The sequence below is a fragment of the Dama dama genome, chromosome X (assembly GCF_033118175.1).
Source record: "Dama dama isolate Ldn47 chromosome X, ASM3311817v1, whole genome shotgun sequence".
Classification (NCBI taxonomy): domain Eukaryota; kingdom Metazoa; phylum Chordata; class Mammalia; order Artiodactyla; family Cervidae; genus Dama; species Dama dama.
In genome coordinates, this window is record NC_083714.1 from 5,980,274 (window position 1) to 6,007,464 (window position 27,191).

General features: G+C 43.9%; 1 protein-coding gene and 1 pseudogene across 2 annotated transcripts in view; both read left to right on the top strand.

The window, feature by feature from the left end:
- Nucleotides 1–2,185: 2,185 nt before the first annotated feature.
- F8 (coagulation factor VIII) overlaps nucleotides 2,186–27,191 on the top strand; it is a 143,367-nt gene continuing 118,361 nt past the window's right edge. For both annotated transcript variants that reach the window (XM_061137962.1, XM_061137963.1), the window contains exons 1-3: nucleotides 2,186–2,523; nucleotides 20,475–20,596; nucleotides 25,658–25,780. In XM_061137962.1, coding sequence (XP_060993945.1) covers nucleotides 2,378–2,523; nucleotides 20,475–20,596; nucleotides 25,658–25,780 — 391 coding nt within the window. In that variant the 5' untranslated portion in view covers nucleotides 2,186–2,377. The remainder of the gene's footprint in view (nucleotides 2,524–20,474; nucleotides 20,597–25,657; nucleotides 25,781–27,191) is intronic.
- Nucleotides 12,972–14,378, top strand: LOC133051907 (elongation factor 1-gamma-like; annotated as a pseudogene).

Below are 27,191 nucleotides of genomic sequence, written 5' to 3' on the forward strand. Positions count from 1 at the left end.
GGTGTTTGTGTAAGACTGTGTCTGATTAGGACAAATGAGCCGTTGTGTGCTCTTTGGCGAACCACTTCACCACTCTGCCCCTTAGATGGTGCACCTGTACTTACTTTGCAGTCTCACTGTGAGGATTAAATCACATAAAGTGTAAAGCATTTGACAGAGTTCAGTTCAGTCGCTCAGTCGTCTCCGACTCTTTGTGACCCCATGGACTGCAGCTTGCCAGGCTTCCCTGTCCATCACCAACTCCTGGAGCTTACTCAAATTCATGTCCAAGAGTCGCCAGCGTCACTGCCGTAGTTATCACGCTCTTTTGTAACTAGAGGCTTTCCTGGTGGCTCAGACTGTAAAGAATCTGCCTGCGACACAGGAGACCTGAGTTCGATCCCTAGATCAGGAAGATCCTCTGGCAGAGGTGGCTACACACTCTAGTATTCTTGCCAGGAGAATTCCATGGATCGAGGAGCCTGGCGGGCTACAGTCCATGGGGCCTCAAACTAGTCAGACACAACTAGGCAACTGACCCTCATGGTAACTATGTATCTACTTTTATGTCTACGCTGCTGTGCTATGACTCCCATAAGGCATGAAATGGATTTTATTCATCTCTGAAGCATGGACGTATTGGAAAAGGGTTAGGAGCATGACTTCTGGAGCTAGATTAAATCTTTTTCTCATGCTACAGTTTACAAACTGTGTGACCATGGCCAGGATGCCTAACCTCTCCCTGCTTCAGTTTCATGACCTGTATGATGAAGACAAGAATGCTTGTTGCCTTAGAAAGCACTTAGAAGACTTCCTGGAATATATTACATGCCCGCTATTATCTCTGCAAAGTTGTGTCTAGCAGAGAGAAGGTCTCAGCAAATATTTAACCAAGGGGGTTTCTTCCTGATTGTTTTCAAACCTGACAATACCTTACCAATTGCTCCCAGTCAATTCTTATACGTGTACAACTGGACTCTGCATGATAACACTTCTTATAGAAACCCTGACAAAGATTCTTATTAGCTCCTGTTCTTTGAGACCCTTAAGGGAGGTTCTCACGCCTGCTAATATGCATTAAACTGAATACAGTTTCTGTTTGAGTGCAGCATGGCTATATTTTGATGTAAGGAAATAGAGCCTATACTCTGGCCAAATGTAAACAACCTTAAGAAGCATCAGGTAGAAACAGTGCCAGAAACATAAATACATGGATGCTAGGTAGTTCTGAGTGCTCTGTAGGAAAATGAAGCCAATCAATATGGCCCACATATTGATGGTGTCAATGTAGGCAGAGAGCTTACAGTGTCAAGGCGCTGGTCCATATATGAGCTCATTAGAAGGCAAAACTTGAGCCAGGAGAGTGGAACCATGTGGTGATCTGGGGAAAGGTAGAGGAGATGGCAGGTGCTAAGATTCAGGTGCTTGGTGTTTTAGAACAAGGCCAGTAGCCGGACTGAGATGAAACCTTAGAGGTAGGGGAAAAGGACATGCAAACCATCAGGAAGACTCTAAAGTGAAGTCCCTCAGTCATGTCTGACTCTTTTGAGACCCCATGGACTGTAGCCCACCAGGCTCCTCCATCCATGGAATTTTCTAAGCAAGAGTACTGGAGTGGGTGGCCATTGCCTTCTCCAGGGGATCTTCCCAACCCAGGGATCAAACCTGGGTCTCCCACATTGTGGGCAGATGCTTTACCATCTGAGCCACCAGGGAATCCCTTAGGGAAGACTCTAGGACATGGTCCAAATGTAAGCTATTGCTCTGAATGAGGTCAGAAGCTGGTGGAGGGTTCTGGGCAAAGAAGTGACTGGATCTGCTTTATGGTTTTAAAGGTCATTCAGTGGTGTCTGCACAAGGGGCAAGGGGAGAAGCAGGGGTGACTCTCAGCATACGGGTTGCTCTTGCTCATGCATGGATTCCAGAATCTTCGACATCCTGAGTGACTCTTCTTCCTGCTGTTAAGAAAGAGGGTTGGAGGCCACCGGGAATATGAAGACAGCTCGGTGCTCCTCTTCACCTGGGCCCACTTCTTCCTTTTCTCCAAGGTTCTGAGCAAAGCAATAGTCTCGGGCCCCTGCTGCTTTCAGAGGTGAATGGGTTAAGCTTGAGCTCAGCCTTCCTCTTCCTACTCACTTCTTCCTGTGGCAGCTTCCCACTGCCCAGAAGGAAGCAATCCTATCTGCCACTGCTGAGCGCTCATGCTGCTCTCAAGTCCCCTAAAGACTTTCAGAAAACTTTGGGACTTTTCACAAAATCATAGAAAATTTACCTTTCTTTTTTTTGTTTTTGTTTTTTTTTTTGTTTGTTTGTTTGTTTTGCCTCCTGGAAGCCTACGATATTCTTAGAGAACTGATCTTTAGCTTCTCCAATCGAACATTTTCCAGCCATCAGAGCCATGCACATCGAGCTCTCCACCTGCTTCTTTCTGTGCCTCTGGCCATGCAGCTTCGGTGCCATCAGAAGATACTACCTGGGCGCAGTGGAACTGTCCTGGGACTATAAGCGAAGTGAACTGCTCAGTGACCTGCACGTGAACACGAGGTAAACCCAGGTTCTAGAGACACTGGGCAGGATGGTGGGTGTGGGACTCTGGCTGGTGGAAGATACAGACATGGGTTACAGTAGCTGTGATGCTACTGAAGCCCTAAAGAGTATTTCCAAGTCTGTGCCAATCCTTTTCATAGATCTAACCTATTTGTTGATTTTTTTTTCCCCTATCTTGTCCATGCTTCTCTTTGTCACATGCTGCCACTCTGGAAACTAGAGAGTGGAAAAGAGTGAGGGCAGAGAGGCAAGTAGCATAAGAGATGGAACAAAACTTCTATCAGGGAGAAGAGCAACAAGACCCATCAGTATTACCCAGTTTTGGTGTAAGGATAGAATTAACCATGAATTCAGAAGCTTTTCATCTTTTCCGGGTTCTGGAGCATTTGGGGAGAGTAGGATTAAATAATCTTTCCAATATTATCTATGGCCATTGATTTAGTCAGATTTTCTACCTATTCTTCGGTCAATGTTCATTTATATACATTTTCCTAGAAAGCAATCCATCATCCCTAGATTTTATAGAGTATTGGAATCAAGTTACTTAGTAGTTGTGTGATATTGTTAACCTCTTTTGTGTCTGTAGTTATATTTATGTTCTTAGCTTGTGTATGTTCTCATTACTTCTCTTAAAAGTAATATTTTCAGGACGTTTCTGGATTTTATTGCTTTTGTCAGCAACCTGCATCTTTTGGGTCTATGAATTTCCATTTTTACTTTCATCGGTTCATTTCTGCTTCATTACTTCCGTTGGTCCATTTTGTTGATCTAATTGTTTGCTTATTGAGTTAAATGCTGAGAGCATTTATTTACAATTTTGTGGTGTTTTCTTTAAATGTGTATTATAAAGTTTTAAGCCCAGTACATACTTGATGGTAATGTAAATATTAAATATGGTCATGTCATACAAGCATTGCAATCTTTTTTGTTCTGTTTGCTTTGCTCCCTACATTTCTTCTACCTGAACCTGCTTCTTGATTATCCCCAATTGGGTACCCTAGTATGGTAATATAGATTCATGAACACACATGTATTCACATATATGCAAATAAAGATTTTCTTTGTCATTGTTTGTTTTATAAAAATAGGATACTATACATTTTTGTCACTCATTAACACCAAATGGAATCCGGTGCAAGTCAATTTAATGACTACGTAAAATTTAATGGCTATGTAAAATTCCATATTATTCAAGTTTCTTTTTTGGCCATTATACCCTGTATCATTATATCAGTTCAGTTCAGTTCAGTCGCTCAGTCGTGTCCCACTTGTTGCAACCCCATGGACTGCAGCACGCCAGGCCTCCCTGTCCATCGTCAACTCCTGGAGTTTACTCAAGCTCATGTCCACTGAGTTGGTAATGCCATCCAACCAACTCATCTTCTGCCATCCCATTCTTCTCCTGCCTTCAATCTTTTCCAGCATCAGGGTCTTTCCCAATGAGTCAGTTCTTTGCATCAGATGGCTAAAGTATTGGAGTTTCAGCTTCAGCATCAGTCCTTCGAATGAATAGTCAGGACCTATTTTCCTTTAGGATGGACTGGTTGGATCTCCTTGCAGTCCAAGGAACTCTCAGGAGTCTTCTCCAACACCACAGTTCAAAAGCATCATTTCTTTGGTGCTCAGCCTTCTTTATAGTCCAACTGTCACATCCATACATAACTACTGGAAAAACCATAGCTTTGACAATTCAGACCTTTGTCAGCAAAGCAACATATCTGCTTTTTAATATGCTGTCTAGGTATGTCATAGCTTTTCTTCCAAGGAGCAAGTGTCTTTTAATTTTGTGGCAGCAGTCACCATCAGCAGTGATCTTGGAGCCCAAGAAAATACAGTACATCACTGTTTCCATTGTTTCCCCATCTATTTGCCATGAATGATGGGACAGGATGCCATGATCTTTGTTTTTGAATGTTGAGTTTTAAGCCAGCTTTTTCACTCTCCTCTTTCACTTTCATCAAGAGCCTCTTTTGTTCCTCTTCACTTTCTGCCATTAGGGTGGTGTCATCTGCATATCTGAGGTTATTGATATTTCTCCCAGCAATCTTGATTCCAGCTTGTGCTTCATCCAGTCCAGCGTTTCTCATGATGTACTCTGCATATCAGTTAAATAAGCAGGGTGACAGTATACAGCCTTGATGTACTCCTTTCCCAATTTGGAACCAGTCCATTGTTTCATGTCTGGTTCTAACTGTTGCTTCTTGACCTGCATACAGGTTTTGCAGGAGGTAGGTAAGGTGGTTTGGTATTCCCATCTCTTTAAGAATTCTCCACTGTTTGTTGTGATCCACACAGTCAAAGGCTTTAGTGTAGTCAATGAAGCAGAAGTAGGTGTTTTTCTTGAATTCTCTTGCTTTTTCTATGATCCAACAGATGTTGGCTATTTGATTTCTGGTTCCTCTGCCTTTTCTAAATTCAGCTTGAACATCTGGACATTCTTGGTTCACATACTGTTGAAACCTGGCTTGAGCATTTTGAGAATTTTGAGCATTACTATGTTACCATGTGAAATGAGTGCAATTGTGCGGTAGTTTGAACATTCTTTGGCACTGCCCTTCTTTGGGATTGGAATGAAAACTGATCTTTCCCAGTCCTGTGACCACTGCTGAGTTTTTATATTTGCTTGCATATTGAGTGCAGCACTTTCACAGCATCATCTTTTAGGATTTGAAATAGCTCAACTGGAATTCCATCACATCCACTAGCTGTGTTCGTAGCAGTTTGCAATAACATCTACTTATTATCTCACAGTTTCAGTGGGTCAGAAATCCAGGTGGGCTCAACTAGGAACTCAACTTGGAATCATACAAGGCCAAAATCAAGGTGTTTACAGGGCTGTGGTCCTTACTGGAGGCTCCAGCTTGGGGGAGTAGGAGGAAACCCACTTCCAGGCTCAATTGGAATTTAGTTCCTTCTTTCAGTTTCCATGCAGTGCCGTCCATCTTCATGCTAACAAGTGTACATCAAGTCTCTTTCATGCTTCAAATCTAACTTCAATTTCCATGACATCTGTTAAAACTTCTGCTCTGTCTCCCTCTTCCACTTTTAAGAATCCTCATGGTTACATTGGACCCACCCAGACATTTCAAGATCCTGTTCCCATCTCAAGATCAACTGAGTAACAACCTTAATTCCATCTGTCAAGTTTCTTCTACCATGTTAACAGAACATATTCCTGAGCATAACACCAAGGGGCAGAGGTCATAAGGGACATTTTCCCTACCACAGGTATAATTTACATATAGTGAAACACACAGATTTTTAAATGTGAAGTTTGAGGAGTTTTGACAAATCATACTAGTTACATAAACACCACCCCAATCAATCATCCTGCAACCTTTTAGTAAGTCTCTCTACCTTGACCTGGCACCAGGCAACAAGCTCCTTTCTGGAATTACACATTTGCTTTTGACTTTATAAGACTTTTATATCAGTAAATTCATACAGTGTGCACTCTTCAGTGTCTGGATTTTTACCTTAGGCATCGTGATTTGGAAATTTGCTCAGGCTGTCACATGAAGTTGTTCTGTCCTTTTTATTGCTGATTACTGCTCTTTTGAGGGAATATATCACAACGTATACCTTTTCCCTGCCACGTGAACCTTTGACTTGTTTCCAGGGGTTAATATAAATAAACCTGCTGTGAACATTCCTGTACCAGTGTTTGTGTGGCCATCCACTTTCATTTATCTTAGCTGCATATTCGATGAGTGAAATTGCTGGATCATATGGAAATGCACATTTAACTTTATAAGACACTACGAACAGATTTCTGGAATGATTATACCATTTTGTACTCTCATCAACAATTCATGAAAGTGCCAGTTGCAACACATACCAGGTATGTGATGTTGCTAGACAGAGGATAAGATGGTTGGATGGCATAACTGACTCAATGGACATGAGTTTGGGTAAACTCCGGGAGTTGGTGATGGACAGGGAGGCCTGGCATGCTGAGATTCATGGGGTCGCAAAGAGTCGGACACGACTGAGCAACTGAACTGAAGTATTTAATTTTAGTTATTTTAATGATTATGTGCTGATATCTTACTGTATGTTTAATTTTACATTTCTCTGATAACTAAAGACACTGAGCACCTTTACATGTGTGATTGACCATTCCTGTATATCATTTAATAAGATGATGATGCAAATATTTCGCCCGTTTTTACATTGGGTTGTCTTATTATTGTTGAGTTTTGAGAATTCTTTATATATTCTGGATACAAGCACAATTTGTTTTCAGAATTTTCTCCCAGCACAAAGATTTTCATTTTGATGAATTCCAATTTATCTATTTTTTTTTCTGCTAGTTGCTTGTGTTTTTGGTATCATATCTAAAAAGCTATTACCAAATCCAAAGTCACAAGAGACTTATACCAGTGCTTTGTTCTAAGAGTTTTATAGGTTTAGCTCTTATATTGAGTTATTTGAGTTAATTTTTTTGTATGGTTTAAGGAAGGGATCCAAGCCTGTGGTTATGCAGTGTGACTGATCCTGAAGTAGAGGCCCAGTTGATCAGTAGCCTGGTATATAAATGAACCATTGGCCATTTATCTGTTAATATTGGACTATTTGAAAATTAGTGTTGAGATAATTGTACTTAATATGTTGTGGTTGTATTATAGCTTTCATCTAGCATGCAGGTTGAGGTATAGTGAATCACAGTCTGTGTTTAAAATTGAATGGAGAAAATGATTTATTTCATATCTAGATTTCTTTTGTTTTATAGGCAGTCACATGTATTTACCAGGAAAAAGTTGATAGAATTTTATTTTGATGATACCATTTTATAGTCCAGATTATTTTGATACTGATTAACAGGATAAGGTGACTCTGAACATATCCTGACAACCTCTGCCAAGACTTGAAATAAACATCTGGGAAATTCAGTTTTATATTATCTATTCCTGCAGCTGCTCAACTTCTTCTAAGCAAAGGTCAGGGAATATAATAGGTTTTCCGATGGATTTTAGATAAAATGTGAAAGAACAGTTCAGGTCAAGGACATTGTTGCGAAATATATTTGGCAAGATTTATATATCAAAGCCCAAGGGAAATGCACAAACAAAAACCCACATAAGTTAGGAAAGAGTAAAACCTGTGAATCTGGGAACATTTTGTCACTTACTGTGCAGATTATGCTGAATCGGAGTCATAAATCACGTCCCAGTTGACTAGGGCCTAGGCCTTCTGTTTTCTCTGTTGCACAACCTTGTTCTTTTATCTAGCTTTTGATTTTTCCCTTTTCCCTCAGAGAGAGAAAAAAATTGCTTCTGTGTACAGATGATCCTGTTCCTTCTCTGGTCTTCCAAGCTCTTGATCTAGTAAACACTTTTTATGTCTTTGATTTTCATTTTAGTCAGAAATATTAAAGTGAAAGCACTGTGCTAGTGTGTAGCAAAATACCTATCTCTGGACATAGATCTGAGTCTTGTTAGAAACCACTGGCAACTTTGGAGAAACTGGGTAAGGCACACTCAGCAGAACCAAGGAGATGGACTAGTCAGAGGGGAAGGGAACAAACTCTAGAGAGGAGTTGATGACTGTGCCTCAAGATTGCCAGGAGATGGGACAAATCAATTCAAGATTCAATAATTAAAAGCCCTGTAGGTCTATGACAAAGCTAGTGCCATGGAAATTTCCAGAGATGGATGAAATTAGAGCACATTGAAATATGAATTAGTGACACAGATTGGATTCCCTAGAAGCAGACTGTGAGATACAGATTGTCCTGCAGGAATGTTATTTAGAGTTGTCTAGGGATCAATACCAGAGAAAGCAGGAGTGGGCAGATGGGAGAAACTGGGCTGCCATACAGGCCAGCCCTCCACGGAGCTCTGGAGCTCAGATGACCCTTCTGAATTGTCCCGGTTGGGCCAAGGCTGCCAGGCCCCTGTGTCTCCGTACTGATCAGCCATTCAGTTCAGTCACTCAGTCGTGTCTGACTCTTTGCGACCCCATGGACCACAGCACGCCAGGCCTCCCTGTCCATCACCAACTCCTGGAGTTTACCCAAACTCATCCCATTGAGTCGGTGATGCCATCCAACCATCTCATCCTCTGTGATCCCCTTCTCCTCTTGCCCTCAATCTTTCCCAGCATCAGAGCCTTTTCAGATGAGTCAGCTCTTCACATCAGGCAGCCAAAGTCTTGGAGTTTCAGCTTCTACATCAGTCCTTTCAATGAACACCCAGGACTCATCTCCTTTAGGATGGACTGGTTGGATCTCCTTGCAGTCCAAGGGACTCTCAAGAGTCTTCTCCAACACCACAGTTCAAAAAGCATCAATTCTTCGGTGCTCAGCTTTATTTATGGTCCAACTCTCACATCCATACATGACTGCCGGAAAAACCACAGCCTTGACTAGATGGACCTTTGTTGGCAAAGTAATGTCTCTGCTTTTTAATATACTGTCTAGGTTGGTCATAGCTTTCCTTCCAAGGATTAAGCGTCTTTTAATTTCATGGCTGCAATCACCATCTGCAGTGATTTGGAGCCCAAAAAAATAAAGTCAGCCACTGTTTACCCCAAACCCTATCCTGGGAGGGGGCGTGGCCTGCTCCTGAAAAGGGTGTGGTCTGCTCTGGGGTGGGTGTGGCCTCCCTGGGAAAGGCCCCCGGGCTGCTTTGGGGAGGGGACGTCCAGGCCACTGTAGGCGGGGCATCAGCGTCTAGAAGAGAACTGAGCTCTAGGCGGGGGTGGGGGGGCCCTCCAGCAGCACCCAGGGCCCAGGTGGTTGGGTTTGAGCACTTTCCGGGCCATTCCACCCCCCAACCTCGTCTCCATCACGGCCCCCACCCACTCACCCTCCATGTCCTCACGTGTAATGGGGGGCAACTGCTCCAGGTCCCAGGGGCCACTGCACTGTGCCGCTCAGCTGGGGGGACTGCCTGAGGGTGTGACCCAGTCCTGCCCACCTCCCAGGGGGCGGTACCCGCCTCCTCTTCGTGGCGGTTCCCCGGGGGCTCCTCCTCTGGCGCGCTGCTCCTTGGGTAAGGTAGCCCCAGGTCCCCAGGGGGCGTCCCTAGCTTCTCAGTCAGTGAGACCCCTGTGTTTTAGCTGTAAGGACCTTCTGGGATTGCTGAGCCCAGACAGAGCTGCAGGCGGGGATGGGTGGCATAGACTCCCCGGGTGGGTCATAGGGGAAAAGAGACTTGTTTGCTGTTGTTCTTTGGTTCCTAAATCCCTGTGTTCTCACTGGGGCCCCAGAAGCATCTCTGAATCAATGCATATCCGGAACCTTGGAGGCTGACACTCTAGCTTCGTGGAGCTTTAGGTAGAGAGGTCCTCCTATTCCTTTCTCTGTCTGGCAGTTTCTGGATGGGATGGCATCCAATAAAGCCAATGAATGCCATGGTCATGGGCTCACTGCAGCACGTCCTTTGCTGTACACTGGTCCCAATCTGTTAGGATGCCATATGGAACCCTGCATCAGTGAATCAAACCCTCGGTGAGTCCTCAGGCAGCGGTGCTAGCTCAGACCCAGCAGGCAGGAAAGCTAACATATCCCTGGAACACATGTCTCTTCACACCAGAATGAAGCGCCAGCCCTTCTAGGATGGAAGGGATTTAAGGCAATCATTTTGCCACCAAATATTTGACTAGTGTGCATGATGGACCAACTGGGAACTGAGCAGTGGTTCTCTTGCTGGTGGGTTGGATTTTTGGAGGTGACACTAGTTAAATGAGCCTGCAGTTCAGTTGACTTCAGTTGCTCAGTCGTGTCCAACTCTTTGTGACCCCATGAACCACAGCACGCCAGGCCTCCCTGTCCATCACCAACTCCCAGAGTTTACTCAAACTCATGTCCCATTGAGTCAGTGATGCCATCCAACCATCTCATCCTCTGTTGTCCCCTTCTCCTTCTGCCTTCAATCTTCTCAGCATCAGTGTCTTTTCAAATGAGTCAGCTCTTCAGTGTCTTTTCAAATAAGTCAGCTATTTGCATCAGGTGGCCAAAGTATTGGAGTTTCAGCTTCAAAATCAGTTCTTCCAATGAATATTCAGAACTGATTTCCTTTAGGATGGACTGGTTGGATCTCCTTGCAGTCCAAGGGACTCTCAAGGGTCTTTTCCAACACTACAGTTCAACACTACAGTTCAAAAGCATCAATTCTTCGGTTTTCAGCTTTCTTTCTAGTCCAACAATCACACCCATACATGAGTACTGGAAAAACCATAGCTTTGACTAGATGGACTTTTTTTGGCAAAGTAATGTCTCTGCTTTTTAATATGCTGTCTAGGTTGGTCATAACTTTTCTTCCAAGGAGTAAGCGTCTTTTTAATTCATGACTGCAGTCTTAGTCAGTGGGAAACCTTGCTTTTCTGTCCATTCAATAATTCTCTCCATAGCTACTTAGCTCACATCTTGACAGCACAGAGATGACACGTGTCAAGGATGGCTAACGGTAACAGTCAGTCATGTTGTCTATGTTATTCTTTTATGCTTCTTCCACAATAGATACTGTCTAAGGCATGAACATAGGACATGCAGGTCTTTTTATTTTGCACCCACTCACTAATATGCTTTGGCCCCAGACATTAGTGTCCCTGACTTTCCACTCCTTTTCCTTCTAGGCCCCTGAACAGACAGTCAAGCTATTTGCTGCTGTCCATCAGTCTGAATATATTTGAACATTGGGCTGTTTCTCTTTCTATTCAAATTGAAGAAGCAACAACTTTATCCAAACTGTGGCCCACTGGGGGATATTCCTTCTCCACTCTCTGTTAAGTCCAACCCTGAGTGGGGCTGTAATACAGCATCAGTCCATTTTTGGCTTGCACCTTTATATCAAACTGTGTGTGTGTGTGATCAGTCACTTCAGGCATGTCTGACTCTGCAACTCCATGGACTGTAGCCCTCCAGGCTCCTCTGTCCGTGGGATTCTTCAGGCCAGAATCCTGGTGTGGGTTGCCATTTCTTCCTCCAGGGCATCTTCCTGACCCAGGGATCAAACCCAGATCTCCTGCTTTGCGGGCAGGTTCTTTACCACTGAGCCACCTGGGAAGCCCCACAGCAAGCTGACCCATCTGGAAATAAAGCTCAGGGTTTTTTCTCCCCTTAGCAACTGGTTGCCAGGGATCCCCGACATGGCTGTGAGTGTAACGTGAGGTACCAGCGACCGTGTAGCAGGACTAGATGAGTTGGGCTGTTGAGGATCCACCCATTCGGCCACAATCCATGCAGGTTTCCACTCCATGAATCAGCTGCTTTTACTGGAAGGGCTTCCTTATCAGCATGCTGGCTTCCGGTGCTCAGCCAGCACAGAGAGTCATCTGTCCTGGCCTTGGGGCTGGCTAAGCTGCTCGCTGGGCACGTGCTTTCTGGGGCGTTCTGGAAATCCCGGGATGGACTGAGATGCAAGGCTCTCTGGGATGGGAGGGAGGCGGGGAGACACTTGATCTTTTAATTCACTAGATCACATTTGAAAAGGGCCAAAAGAATGGTCTCCTGGTTCCCCTGATGGCACCTCTCAATAACATCTTGATTCAAAGTTCAAGGTGAGGTCTTCCTTCCCCCTCTTGGCCTCCTTGGTCAACCTCCCTTGAGAGAGGTCCATGCACACTTGGGAGGAGCATTTGCAGTCAATCTTGATGCTCAACCCCCGCAAGGCTGTGGAGGTCTTCCTCTGCACCTCTGCATCACTTGGCCACTTTCTCTTGTGCTTCCAACCATCTTGACTTTACGTGGAGGAAGGAAAATGTTAAATGCACGCTCCCCATGTTCAGGCTCAGCCAAACCCTTCTGTTTTCTAAAGAGGCACCTACCTCACTTCCTTGGCTGATCCTTCCTCCTCGGTCTCGACCCCGTCTCAGGCTCACGGAGCATCCTTCCATGAGTGGCTGTCTGGTGTGTCTGTCTGCGTCTACCCCTTTTCTTGCCACCCTTCCCCACTCTTTCATTCATGTTGTCATATGACTTGGCAAGTCTAGTTCTGAGTATGGACTCAAAATAATTGAAAACAGAGTCTTGAGCTGTTTGTACACCCATGTTCATAGTAGCATTATTCTCAATAAGTAAAACATGAAAGCAACCCAAATATCCATCGGTGAATGAATACATAAATAAAATATGATATATACATCAAATGGAATAGTATTGAGCCTTGAAAAAGAAGAAAATTATTACACTTGCTGCAAAATAATTGAACACTGAAGAGTTTCTGCTCAGTGAAATCAACTGGTCACAAAAAGACAAATACTGTGTCATTCCACTTGCATGAGGCGCTTACATTAGTGAACTTTATAGAGACAGAAAGTAGACTAATGGTTTCAGGACCTGGAGGAAGTGGGCACTGAGGAGTTAAAGTTTCAGTTTTGCAAGGTAAGAAGAATTATGCAGAAGGATGGTGGGGATGGTTATCATTACTTTAATGATATTAATATACTTAGTACTAATGGAATGTACACTTAACAATGTTTAAGATACTTTCTCTGCGGAATCACCATGGCGGCTGGGACCCTGTACACGTACCGTGAAAACTGGAGGGCCTTCAAGGCCCTCATTGCCGCTCAGTACAGCGGGGCTCAGGTCCGCGTACTCTCCGCACCCCCCCCACTTCCATTTTGGCCAAACCAACCGCACCCCCGAATTTCTCCGTAAATTTCCTGCTGGCAAGGTTCCAGCCTTTGAGGGTGACGATGGATTCTGTGTGTTCGAGAGCAACGCCATTGCCTACTATGTGAGCAACGAGGAGCTGCGGGGAAGTACTCCCGAGGCAGCAGCGCAGGTGGTACAGTGGGTGAGCTTTGCTGATAGTGACATAGTGCCACCAGCCAGCACCTGGGTGTTCCCTACCCTGGGCATCACGCACCACAACAAGCAGGCCACAGAGAATGCAAAGGAGGAGGTGAGGCGAATTCTGGGGCTGCTGGATGCTCACTTGAAGACGAGGACTTTTCTGGTGGGCGAATGTGTGACGCTGGCTGACATCACAGTTGTCTGTACCCTGTTGTGGCTTTATAAACAGGTTCTGGAGCCTTCTTTCCGCCAGGCCTTCCCTAACACCAACCGCTGGTTCCTCACCTGCATTAACCAGCCCCAGTTCCGGGCTGTCTTGGGAGAGGTGAAACTCTGTGAGAAAATGGCCCAGTTTGATGCTAAAAAGTTCGCAGAGAGCCAGCCTAAAAAGGACACCCCACGGAAGGAGAAAGGTTCTCGAGAAGAGAAGCCGAAGCCCCAGGTGGAGCGGAAGGAGGGCAAAGAGGAGAAGAAGGCGGCCACCCCTGCTCCTGAGTAGGAGCTGGATGAATGTGAGCAGGCGCTGGCTGCCGAGCCAAAGGCCAAGGATCCCTTTGCCCATCTGCCCAAGAGTACCTTTGTGTTGGATGAATTTAAGCGCAAGTACTCCAATGAGGATACGCTCTCTGTGGCGCTGCCGTACTTTTGGGATCACTTTGATAAGGATGGCTGGTCCCTGTGGTACTCTGAGTATTGCTTTCCTGAAGAGCTCACCCAGACCTTCATGAGCTGCAACCTCATCACTGGAATGTTCCAGCGATTGGACAAACTGAGGAAGAATGCCTTTGCCAGTGTCATTCTCTTTGGAACCAACAATAGCAGCTCCATTTCTGGGATCTGGGTCTTTCGAGGCCAGGAGCTTGCTTTTCCGCTGAGTCCAGATTGGCAGGTGGACTATGAGTCATACACATGGCGGAAACTGGATCCCAGCAGCGAGGAGACCCAGACTCTGGTTCGGGAATACTTTTGCTGGGAAGGGGCCTTCCAGCATGTGGGCAAAGCCTTCAATCAGGGCAAGATCTTCAAGTGAACACCTCTTGCCATTGCCCAGCCGCCTGCACCTGCCCTTCGGGGAGAATGGGGGTCATTAAAGGAAACTGAACATTGAGCCCTTCCCTGTGCTGCCTCCTTTGTGGGTGATGGCTTCTTCGAAGGGGAGTAGATGTGCTGGAGCAGGGTTCTGTCCGTGCCTGCGGGACCTCCCTGCGCAGGAGAGAAGTCTTAAGAAGAGCAGAGAAGCTGCTCCTCAGTTTCTGTTCACTGCGTTGCTTCTCCCGTGATGACCATCTTCTAGCCTAGCTGGAAAAGATTGGATGTAGTTAGGAGGTGGTGACATGGGGCTTTGTAACTACCTAATTCCAGACCCTCCCCCGTGAGGGGGAGACTACCTGCTGGTGGGGGGAGAGCGCAGCATGCACAGCCACTTAACACGCCTCCCCGCCGCTGCCGGGTGGGGCCGCAGCCATTCCCAAGAATCAGTTTTAACACTTCAGACCAACAACAAGACGAGGCACAGACTCCTTGGAACAGATAACTGGCCTGTGGGCCCAACTTGGCAGCAGAGCGTCTCTGGGGTATCCCTACTTTCTCACAAGGAAGTGGGGTTCCAAGATTTAAGTAACTTGCCTGTGATCACACGTCTTAGGTGGTGGAGGCAGAATTTTGAACCCAGTGGGTGTCCCTGGAGCCTGTACCATAAACACACCCTGCTGCTTCCTGGAATGTAGAGCAGTCATAAATGTCATTTAACAACCCTGAAAAAAAAACAAAAACAAAAACAAACAAACAAAAAAACAATGTTTAAGATAGTAAATACTATGCTTTGTGTGTTTTACTGCAACAAAAAATTGGAAAAAATTTACAATCCCTGTAGGTCAGTGATTTTCCAATTTAGCAACTTTTACCACTTTTAGATTGCATTTGCCTTTTCTGCATCAGTATTCCCAGTAAAACCCTTCTAAGAAAAAAAAAATTCTTATGAGAATAAATGATTCTCTGGTGCAACTACTCCTTAAAGGAATGCTGGAATTTTTGTTTCAGCATAAGGTTGATAAAGAAGTAAGTAATAAATGCAAGATGCCTTGTTATTTATTTCACTTTATGGTAATCCCAGGTATAGTGTGGCTATCGCTCCAAGTATACCAATACCCACAATCAGAAGCTGCTGCTCTTTTTAGCAATTTAGCTTTATTGTTGTCCTTTTTACCATTCTCCATCTCTCATATATCCTGCTTTGCAAAAACCCCTGAGGGGCAATAAGACAAGAAACAACATCCACTCTACATCTATTTATATACCTTTAAAGCCTCTCTTTTTGCATGTTTCTAGCATGTGTTCTGTGATGGTATAATGGCATGCAGTATGCCATTTATAAGTGAATGAATATACATTTGCAGGGGGTGAGTGCTCAACTTTTTTGACTGAATGGGGTTTGGAGAATAGGATCTCCACATGAAAACTTTCTGCCAGGGCAGGAGCCTTGTTTTCTCCATATGAGTCTTTATAACTCAAATGTCCATGCCTCTTGCCTACACATCCTTGGCTTGTTGAAAGAATACTAATTGGTAAAAATATGATGACAGACAAGAATTAGGTGTCCAGAGCATAAACCAGGAAGAGAGGCCTTCTATGGCATGTAGAAAACTGCAAAACTACTCCATGGGGTACAAAAATCAGCACATGAAAACCAGTGGGTAGAAATATTCACCTACAACCATTTTGTATTTCCTGCCAGCTTGCCTGGGGCTTTCTTTGCTCTGATTCACCTTAGTCCTTTTGATTACTCAGACTAGACTGGGCCCCAGGACATGCAAACCTAACTTGTCAGATAAGGAGAGAGGAAAAAGTTGGGTATCAGCCTTAACTTAAAAGAGTTTTAATAATTGAGGCAAAGAATAATATTTGGGGAACATTAACATAATTATGAAATGTCTGATTCAGTAGCTGATCCATGTGTAAATGGATGTGGTGTGTGTGTGTGTGTGTGTGTGTGTGTGTGTGTGTGTGTGTGCTCAGTAGTGTCCAACTCTGTGACCCTGTGTACTGTAGCTCACTAGGTTCCTCTGTCAATGTAATTTTCCAGACAAGAATACTGGAGAGGGTTGCCATTTCCTTCTCCAAGAGATCTTCCCAACCCAGAAATCGAACTCATGTCTCTTGTGTCTCCTGCATTGGTAGGTGAATTCTTTACCACTGTGCCTCATTGGATAATTGGCGGTATCTGGTAATTTTAGGTACATACTGAAAAAAATTGAATTCAAGGTACTTAGATGAAAGTTATAGTCTTTTTTTTAGAGATAAAATGGAAGGATGTTATAGTTATTGTTTTGGAAAAGGATTTTTTGGCTGGTAGTGTATGAGTATTGATTTTATGCTTTTTCTTATTGTATGGCACTTAATGTGTCAGATGACTTTTGAAAACAGTGTTTTGATTTGATGGTGGTGGTGGTTTAGTCGATAAGTCACGTCCAACTCTTGCGACCCCATGGACTGTAGCCTGCCAGTGTCCTCTGTCCGTGGGATTTTCCAGGCAAGATTACTCAAGTGGATTGCCATTTCCTTCTCCAGGGGATCTTCCTGACCCAGGAATCGAACCCGGGTCTCCTGCATTACAGGCAGATTCTTTACTGACTGAGCTATGAGGGAAGATTTCTCTTTGATTTGATGGGTGTTAGGACGCTGTAAAGAGCAATATTGCATAGGAACCTGGAATGTTAGGTCCGTGAATCAAGGCAAATTGGAAGTGGTCAAACAGGAGGTGGCAAGAGTGAATGTCGACATTCTAGGAATCAGGAAACTAAAATGGACTGGAATGGGTGAATTTAACTCAGATGACCATTATATATACTACTGTGGGCAGGAATCCCTTAGAAGAAATGGAGTAGTCATCATGGTCAACAAAAGAGTCTGAAATGCAGTACTTGGATGCAATCTCAAAAACAACAGAATGATCTCTGTTCATTTCCAAGGCAAACCATTCAATATCACGGTAATCTAAGCCTGTGCCCCAACCAGTAACACTAAACAAGCTGAAGTTGAATGGTTCGATGAAGACCTACAAGATCTTTTAGAACTAACACCCAAAAAAGATGTCCTTTTCATTATAGGGGACTCGAATGCAAAAGTAGGAAGTCAAGAAACACCTGGAGTAACAGGCAAATTTGGCCTTGAAGTATGGAATGAAGTAGGGCAAAGGCTAATTGAGTTTTGCCAAGAGTATACACTGGTCATAGCAAACACCCTCTTCCAATAACACAAGAGAAGACTCTACACATGGACATCACCAGATGGTCAATACCAAACTCAAATTGATTATATTCTTTGCAGCCAAAGGTGGAGAAGCTCTATACAGTCAGCCAAAACAAGACCAGGAGCTGACTGTGGCTCAGATCATGAACTCCTTATTGCTAAATTCAGACTTAAATTGAAGAAAGTAGGGAAAACCACTAGACCATTCAGGTATTACCTAAATCAAATCCCTTATGACTATACAGTGGAAGTGAGAAATAGATTTAAGGGACTAGATCTGATAGACAGAGAGCCTGATGAACGGAGGTTCGTGACATTGTACAGGAGACAGGAATCAAGACGATCCCCATGGAAAAGAAATGCATAAAGGCAAAACGGTTGTCTGTGGAGGCCTTACAAATAGCTGAGAAAAGAAGAGAAGCAAAAAGCAAAGGAGAAAAGGAAAGATATTCCCATTTGAATGCAGAGTTCCAAAGAATAGCAAGGAGAGATAAGAAAGCCTTCCTCAGCGATCAATGCAAAGAAATAGAGGAAAACAACAGAATGGGAAAAACTACAGATCTCTTTAAGAAAATTAGAGATACCAAGGGCACATTTCATGCAAAGATAGGTTTGATAAAGGACAGAAATGGTATGGACCTAACAGAATCAGAAGATATTAAGAAGAGATGGCAAGAATATACAGAAGAACTGTACAAAAAAGATCTTCACGACCCAGATAATCACGATGGTATGATCACTCACCTAGAGCCAGACGTCCTGGAATGTGAATTCAAGTAGGCCTTAGAAAGCATCAGTACAAACAAAGCTAGTGGAGGTGATGGAATTCCAGTTGAGCTATTTCAAATCCTGAAAGGTAATGCTGTGAAAGTGCTGCACTCAATATGCCAGCAAATTTGGAAAACTCAGCAGTTGCCACAGGACTGGAAAAGGTCAGTTTTCATTCCAATCCCAAAGAAAGGCAATCCCAAAGAATGCTCAAACTACTGCACAATTGTGCTCATCTCAGATGCTAGTGAAGTAATGCTGAAGATTCTCCAAGGCAGGCTTCAGCAATACGTGAACCGTGAACTTCCAGATGTTCAAGCTGGTTTTAGAAAAGGCTGAGGAACCAGAGATCAAATTGCCAACATCCACTAGATCATCGAAAAAGCAAGAGAGTTCCGGAAAAAACATCTATTTCTGCTTTATTGACTATGCCAAAACCTTTGACTGTGTGGATCACATTAAACTGTGGAAAATTCTGAAAGAGATGGGAATACCAGACCACCTGACCTGCCTCTTGAGAAACCTGTATGCAGGTCAGGAGGCAACAGTTAGAACTGGACATGGAACAACAGACTGGTTCCAAATAGGAAAAGGAGTATGTCAAGGCTGTATGTTGTCACCCTGCTTATTTAACTTATATGCAGAGTACATCATGAGACACGCTGGGCTGGAAGAAGCACAAGCTGGAATCAAGGTTGCCGGGAGAAATATCAATAACCTCAGATATGCAGATAACACCACCCTTATGGCAGAAAGTGAAGAGGAACTAAAAAGCCTCTTGATGAAAGTGAAAGAGGAGAGTGAAAAGTTGGCTTAAAGCTCAACATTCAGAAAGGTAAGATCATGGCATCTGGCCGCATCACTTCATGGGAAATAGATGGGGAAACAGTGGAAACAATGTCAGACTGTATTTTGGGGGGCTCCAAAATCACTGCATATGATTATTGCAGCCATGAAATTAAAAGACACTTACTCCTTGGAAGGAAAGTTATGACCAACCTAGACAGCATATTAAAAATCAGAGACATTAGTTTGCCAACAAAGGTCTGTCTAGTCAAAGCTATGGTTTTTCCAGTGGTCGTGTCTGGATGTTAGAGTTGGACTGTGGAGAAAGCTGAGTGCCAAAAAACTGATGCTTTTGAACTGTGGTGCTGGAGAAGACTCTTGAGAGTCCCTTGGACTGCAAGGAGATCCAACCAGTCAATCCTAAAGGACATGAGTCCTGGGTGTTCTTTGGAAGTACTGATGCGGAAGCTGAAACTCCAATACTTTGGCCACCTCATGCGAAGAGTTGACTCATTGGAAAGACCCTGATGCTGGGAGGGATTGGGGGCAGGAAGAGAAGGGGGTGACAGAGGATGCGATGGCTGGATGGCATCACCGACTCGATGGACATGAGTTTGAGTAAACTCCGGGAGTTCATGATGGACAGGGAGGCCTGGCGTGCTGCGATTCATGGGGTCGCAAAAAGTCAGACACGACTGAATGACTGAACTGAACTGAACTGAACTGAGGAATTGTCTGGGCTTCCCTGGTAGCTCAGCTGATAAAGAATCTGCCAGCAGTGCAGGAGACCCAGCTCGATTCCTGAGTCAGGAAGATCCACTGGAGAAGGAATAGGCTACCCACTCCAGTATTTTGGGCTTCCCTGGTGGCTCAGCTGGTAAAGAATCTGCCTGTATTGTGGGAGACCTGGGTTCCATCCCTGGGTTGGGAAGATCCCCTGGAGAAGGGAACAGCTACCCACTCCAGTGTTCTGGCCTGGAGAATTCCAGTGACAGCCTGTCCTGATCTATCCAGGCTTCTATAACAAAATACCATAGACTACGTAGCTTATAAACTATAGACATTTATTTCTCACAGTTCTGGAGGCCAGACATCCAAGATCAGAGTGCCAGCTGATTTGGTGTCTGGTGACAGCCCTCTTGCTGGTTCAGAGATGCCATTTTTCGTTGTAACTTACATGGTTACAAGAGGTAAGATATCTCTCCTTTATAAGGGCACTAATCCCATTCATGAGGGTTCTGCACAGAAACATTCAGTTTGTATCAGGGATCCGGATACCATTTCCAGTCTGCATTGTTCACAGTAGAGGAGAATGGGATGGAAGCATGACCTCCAGCTATTTTTCCAAGCGGGTTCAGAGAAGGTCAACCAAAATGAATGACTTTTTCTCTTCTTCACACAGGTTTCCTCCCAGAGTGCCCAAACCTTTTCCATTCAACACCTCAGTCATGTACAGAAAGACTGTGTTTGTAGAGTTCACAGATCAACTTTTCAACATCGCCAAGCCCAGACCACCATGGATGGGTAATGTAAACAAGATTGATTCTTTCTTGTGAAATTGGGCATCTTGTTTCTTTGCAAGGATTCCCCAGCCTTGGACTGCAGTTTTTTAAGAGGGCAGCTGCCAAAGAAAATATTTTCTTGGTCAGTCTTCCCTTATTACCACCTCTTGGGGAAATACACTGACCAAATGGTCTCAGTCTTCTTGCCTGGCTCTCCTCCTGTGTTTATTCTCTAGATGTACAAGTGCTCTTTATCCTGGACTTAAGTTCATTTTCTTTTTTCTCCCTGCTTTCAATTCCTGGTTGTTCTTATCCATTCTCATGGCTTTAAAAGATCATATATGCCAGTAACCCCCGAGTTTATATTTTCAGTTCAGACTGCTTGTTTGAAACCTCCACTTAGATGTCAATTAAGCATGTGAAAGTGAAAGTAGCTCAGTCGTGTCTGACTCTTGGCGACCCCATGGATTATACAGTCCATGGGATTCTCCAGGCCAGAATACTGGAGTGGGTAGCCTTTCCCTTCTCCAGGGAAATCGTCCCAAACCAGGGATCGAACCCAGGTCTCCCACATTGTAGGCAGATTCTTTACCAGCTGGGCCACCAGGGAAGCCCAAATAAGTATGTAACAAGGTGTTAAGATTTCCTGTCTTAGAATTATTGCTGAGAATTATAGCTGACAAGTAGTCCCAAATTCTAAAGAAAGATAACAGCCCACCTATTCAAGACTTGTTCAGATAGTGCTCCAAATTGGTTCAGCAACCTTTAGCCCATCATGTACCTTCAACTTTTATAAAAGAAGGCTAGGAACTTATGAAAAACTTTAGATTTGAGTATTTCCTATGAAAGCATTTTTGGTATTTTGTATATATCCCCACGGAGAGGAAGGATCTCCCCTCCCCGCCATGTCAAGCTACAGCGAGGGAGGCTTCAGGAGAACTGTTTAGAAAACTTGAGATAGAATTTTTGGCACTTGGAAGATACTGACTCATGCCTGATTTTTTTTTTAATTTTTTTATTAGTTGGAGGCTAATTGGAGAAGGTGAGGGTGGGATGTTTCGAAAGAACAGCATGTATATTATCATGCCTGATTTTTATGGAAAAAACTTTCAAGGCCAGAGTCTTGCGGAGTTTCCCCTGATGGCGTCAGAAGGAGAGTGGGATACGGCGGAAGCTAACTGCACCGCCACTGTTAGGTGTGAGACCGGGAAGATTATTGGACAAAAATTGTCTCAAGATGACCCTGTCTGAGAGGACTTTTTGCCAGGGCTAGGTGATCCCAGCAGAGAATATCTGTGTGATTGGACTCTCAGAAGCACAAAGTGAGAGGAGAGATAAAGTGAAAACTGGACAGGGCATATCACAGGCCAGGGGGAAATGGAGTAGGATGTCACCATACTGAGATGGGAGAGAGTTCCCAAAGAACTCATATAAGTTCTCTAAGAAAGAAAGACACAGAATTTTGGCCTGTGTCACACGCAGGGGGTACCAAAGCCACATTACCACTGAACGACCAAGAAAGATCTTATAATTATGCCTTTTTTCCACTCCTGTCCTAAGCTCCAACCTTAGAAAGTCCAGAGGCAGTAAGGTGATTGAAGAGGAGGAAGGTGAGAAAGCAGTGAACCTGCCAACCAAACATCTTTTTTTCCCCCCATTATTGATTTCTGAGTCTATTTCAGAATTGAACTGAAGGAGGAGGGAATCCCTGAATTGCAGGGGACATCAAAAATTTGCTATGAGGCTAGACTGGACTTCTTAGTACCTATGATAATACTGTTAATATATGAAGGTTACTTGGGGAAAAAAATTGGGATTGCTCAAAATGCAAGAAAGGCAAATTCTACATACAATTAAAAACTATGAAAAAGAAACCTGTTTCATATTTTCATCCCACTAATTCCAGTCCATTCAGTAAAGTCATTTGTAGGCCTTGTGCTGCAGTTCATGGGGTAGCAAAGAGTCAGACACGACTGAGCGACTGAACTGAACTGAACTATACCTTGTATAAGACTTTCCTGGTGGCTCAGGCAGAAAAGCATCTGCCTACAATGCGGGAGACCTGGGTTCAATCTGTGGTTGGGAAGATCTCCTGGAGAAGGCAATGGCAACCCATTCCAGTATTCTTGCCTGGAAAATCCCATAGACGGATGAGCCTGTGGGCTACAGTCCATGGGGTCGCAAAGAGTCGGACACGACTGAGTGACTTCACTTTCACTTTCACTTATACCTAGTATGACTGTCTGTAAGTCATCAATTTCCTCCAAATTTTCTGTGCCATGGCCTGATGACCACTCAGTTGCACAAATCAAAATCACAGGAGTCATGCCTGATTCCCATGTCTCTCATGCTTCCCTCCCGCCCCATCTTCAACATGCAACTCATGAGCAAGTCTTGTTGACTTGCTGACCTAAAATAGACTACCAGATGTCTCTCCAGAAAAGAAGGGTTTCTTGAGGATCAGCAGAGGATGGCAATTTAGTGTCTGCAACCATGGCAAGTTGCAAACAAGTCCCCGAATAACAAGGGGAGAAGAGCACAGTTCGCAGAGGGGAAAAGGAATTTGGAAGGGCTAGGGAAAACAGAGAGTCCACCGCTGCTCATTGATTGAGTCCTTGCCAACAAAGATGAGGAATTTTTCCCCCTTGGGCTCTGCTATTGTTACAGGGCATGAGAGTTCCCCTTCTGGTTTCCAACTCTATTTAACTGATGCTTCTCTTTATGAATATTTTTATTAATATTATAAATATTCATTCAAAATAGTAATATTTTGAATGTCTTCCTCCAAAACAAGTCTCTAGTCCATTTCTTCTTCTAAATTCCGGTAACCTCCAAAGTCTTACATGTTATGTTCCCTGCCTGCCTCTATAACCTTCTTTTCTACTATCTTCTATCTCATTCACTGTGCTTCAACCACAGGTTATTTTGCTATCTTTAAAGTATCCTCTGCTTCCTGCCTCATCATTTTCTAGTATGCCATCATTTACAGCATTTATAACAACCTAAAGTTTCCTTGTTTATTTACGTACTTAATGGCTTCCCTAATGGCACAGTTGGTAAAGGATCCACCTGCAATGCAGGAGACCCCAGTTCAATTCCTGGGTCAGGAAGATCCCACCGCGGAGGGCTAGGCTACCCACTCCAGTGTTCTTGGGCTTCCCTTGTGGACCAGCTGGGAAAGAATCTGCCTGCAGTGTGGGAGACCTGGGTTTGATCCCTGGGTCAGGAAGATCCCCTGGAGAAGGGAAAGGTTACCCACTCCAGTATTCTGGCCTGGAGAATTCCATGGATACAGTCCATGGGGTCATGAGGAGTCAGACATGACTGAGTGACTTTCACTTTTACTAATGTCTCTATAATTTGATCTCTATGGCCTATCTTCTTAATTACTTCATGCCTAGTGCCTAGGGTGGTTTATAGAATGTAGTAGGAAACCAATTATTAGTTGAATGAATCAATGCATTGAATGCATTGCCAGAAATTTGTCCTCAGAACAACCATAAGGCTAGACTGGTTATAGAAGTTAATGCATTCACTTGGCTACTACTTTTTATCAATAATCTGAAGGACTTGCTTCTCTCCTGTGACTGCCAGGGTCCAGCCCCAGCAGGATCCAGGGGAACCCTCAGGATAAACGGTGTCGGCAAGTGAGAGAGAGAGAGAGAGATCAGACCAGGGTGTGCAGCAGAGTCTGGCTGCGTTTTATTTTTCACGGTAGCTTTTATACCCTAAGTTAGTACATTTCTAAGGGGAGGTGAAAGATAAGCATACAAAGTTTAGTTTAACATTACATCAGTTTTGTCCTTCATGAAACCAGGGTGTTTTCTGCATACTTCTTTGTTCATGAGAGTCTTCTTTCATAGTGAATCTTTGTACATTATCTTCTGGCCCTTGGGCCTATTAACATTTTATGATCTAGGTGAAGGCAAAAGTGTTTTCCATAGTCTATTCTTTGCTGTTCTATTTTGCCTTGAGTTTAGCAGAAAATAGAAAAGTTGCAGTCTCATGGTACAGCAGGTTGCAACATAGTAGAAATACAATCCTGTTAACACAAATGTCAGCCTTTTTGCAAAAGTTCTCAGCTAAATTTATCTAAAAAGTTTACCACACAAAGACTCTGTGGCTCTGGTGAGGCAGCCTCTGTTTTAGCACTCTTAATTAAAATTAACAATTATCTTATTGTTTCCACACTAGGGCTAAACTCTTATTTTTCTAAATCCTTAACTATATTAACAATAGTTTTTACTGCACAACCTCAGCACAATAACAGCAATCAAACATTGATCCAATAACCACTTTTAGAATAATATTTTTTGTGTTCTCTAATAGGGCTTTCTCACCCCCCGAAGGGCTCTGTGCCTATCAGGGCCTTTTGTGATCAGGTTCTTTATGCTGTTTATGATTAAGGTGTTGTGAGCAGTCGTGTGCATTAGTATATATTTGCCAAACAAGCCAGAGTACCAGCAAAAGGGTTTTTACTTGAAACATTTCCTTCATTCCTGCCCCCTTCATAGGGAACCATCGTCCAGGAGATTTATTAATTAGGGTTCTGTGTTGGTCTTTATTTAGTGAAAGAGGAGCAGGAGAGCTCTCGGCAGGCAACGCAAAGATCTGCAACAGGATGAACAAGGACAACAGCGAGAGGGGGAGGATACAGGGTTGGGTAGAGGCCGGGGTCAACCTGGAGGGTCCCTTGTAGCCTGAACAGCCTTACGTTTTAGGTCTTCTCCTCATGACCTTGTCATGGGTGGGATCTCCCCTAATGGCTCCCGGCATGTGACTTTGACCATCATTTTTGTGATAACAGATTTTCTGGAGTGCTACCTTCCGAATGGGGCTTCCCTGATGGCTCAATGGTAAAGACTCAGCCTGCCAATGTAGCAGATGCGGGTTCCATCCCTGGTTCGGGAAGATACCCTGGAGAAGGAAATGGCAACCCACTCCAGTATTCTTGCCTGGGAAATCCCATGGACAGAGGAGCCTGGCGGGCTACAGTCCATGGGGTCACAAAAGAGTTAGACACATGACTTACCAGCTAAACAACCTTCCAAATGACATTTGGGGGAATATGTCATTCTTGCAGGTCTGCTGGGTCCAACTATCCAGGCTGAGGTTTATGACACTGTGGTCATTACACTTAAGAATATGGCTTCTCATCCTGTTAGTCTTCATGCTATCGGCGTATCCTACTGGAAATCTTCTGAAGGTGAGTCAAATGCCCTCCTATGGTTCAGTCATACTATGGACAGAAGAGTAGTGAGTATAAGGTCATACAGCTAATGAATGGTGGAGTCAGGATTCAAACCTAGGCCCATTGCATGAAGTCAAGAACATTGTTATTTTGGTCTTATCCCAAAGCTTGTCTCTGTCCCCTGTTCTCCCTTGGGGAACCAGGCCACAGATCCTAATATCTCACTTTATCTGCCTTCTTATGCTGAGAAAACTTCCTAGGGAAGATCAAGGCCATTGGTGTAGCAATGAAACCGAATTCTCCTTCTCCTTCCTTAGATTCAGACTTTTCAGATATTTCCTTTCCCTCCCCTTCTCCCAGTTGCTAAAATATGGATGTCACCATGTGATTAGGGCCAACTAGCTGAAGCACAAGCAGACCTCATTACAAAGAGAAAAAACCTGTTTGCCCACAATCCCCACAGTGCGAGAAGGAATGAAAGGGAATGTCACAGTGGACCCTGATATTGCCCAGATGGACTATGACATATACAGATCAATAAGATTCAAGCAAATCATCAGTACATTATTGGAGCACATGTCCTGTACTGTATGGTCTGACTATGCTTCGATGTTGACTAAGTTCTCATGCAAAAATGTACTACCTTTCTCAGTTGCACTCCTGAGGTCAGGGCAGACGTGGACTGAGGGAAGGTGAACGACAGGAGCGGGCAGGGATATATAGGAGAAGGCATCCCAGGTTCTGCCTGGTGCCTGGAAAGCTATTTCCGTGAGGTTTATCCACTTGAAAGCTTCCAGAACGAATCTAGGGACATTTTAGAGAGACCAGGGTTCCCCCAATTCTGCACCTAGGAGTTCAGCATAGAGATGACTGTTTTGTACCCTAAGCCTTGCGAGTTCTGGGAAACTAGTCTGTCTAATCTCTCATACATACAGCAGTCCAGGAACAACACAGTGAGTCACTGGCCTAATGCCCATGTGATTTATAGTCCTAGCACAAGCTTCTGTGTTTATATGTTATCATCCACAAGTTCTTGGCCTCCTTAGATTAGCCTAGGGGTCCCAGCATGTAAGGTAAATCCATGATGATAAGTATAACTTTGCATGCTTATTGACCTTTTTGATATCCTTTAATAAACTATCTGATCAACTGTTTAAGTGTTTTTCCTGTTAAAAAGACAGTGGTTTATCTTTTTCTGATTGATTTGTAGAGTTAGTTTATATATTCTGAGTACAAATCCTCTGACAGATTGAAATATTTACATATCTTCTTCCAGTCTGTAGCTTTAATTTTCACTCTCTTGATAATTTTTTTTGGTAAAGTTCTTAAAGTTAATGAAGCATGAAAGTTCAAACATTCATGAAGCACAAAAAAGGTATCACATGTTTTCCTTGTATGTTAGACTTTGGGTCCTATTTAAGACATT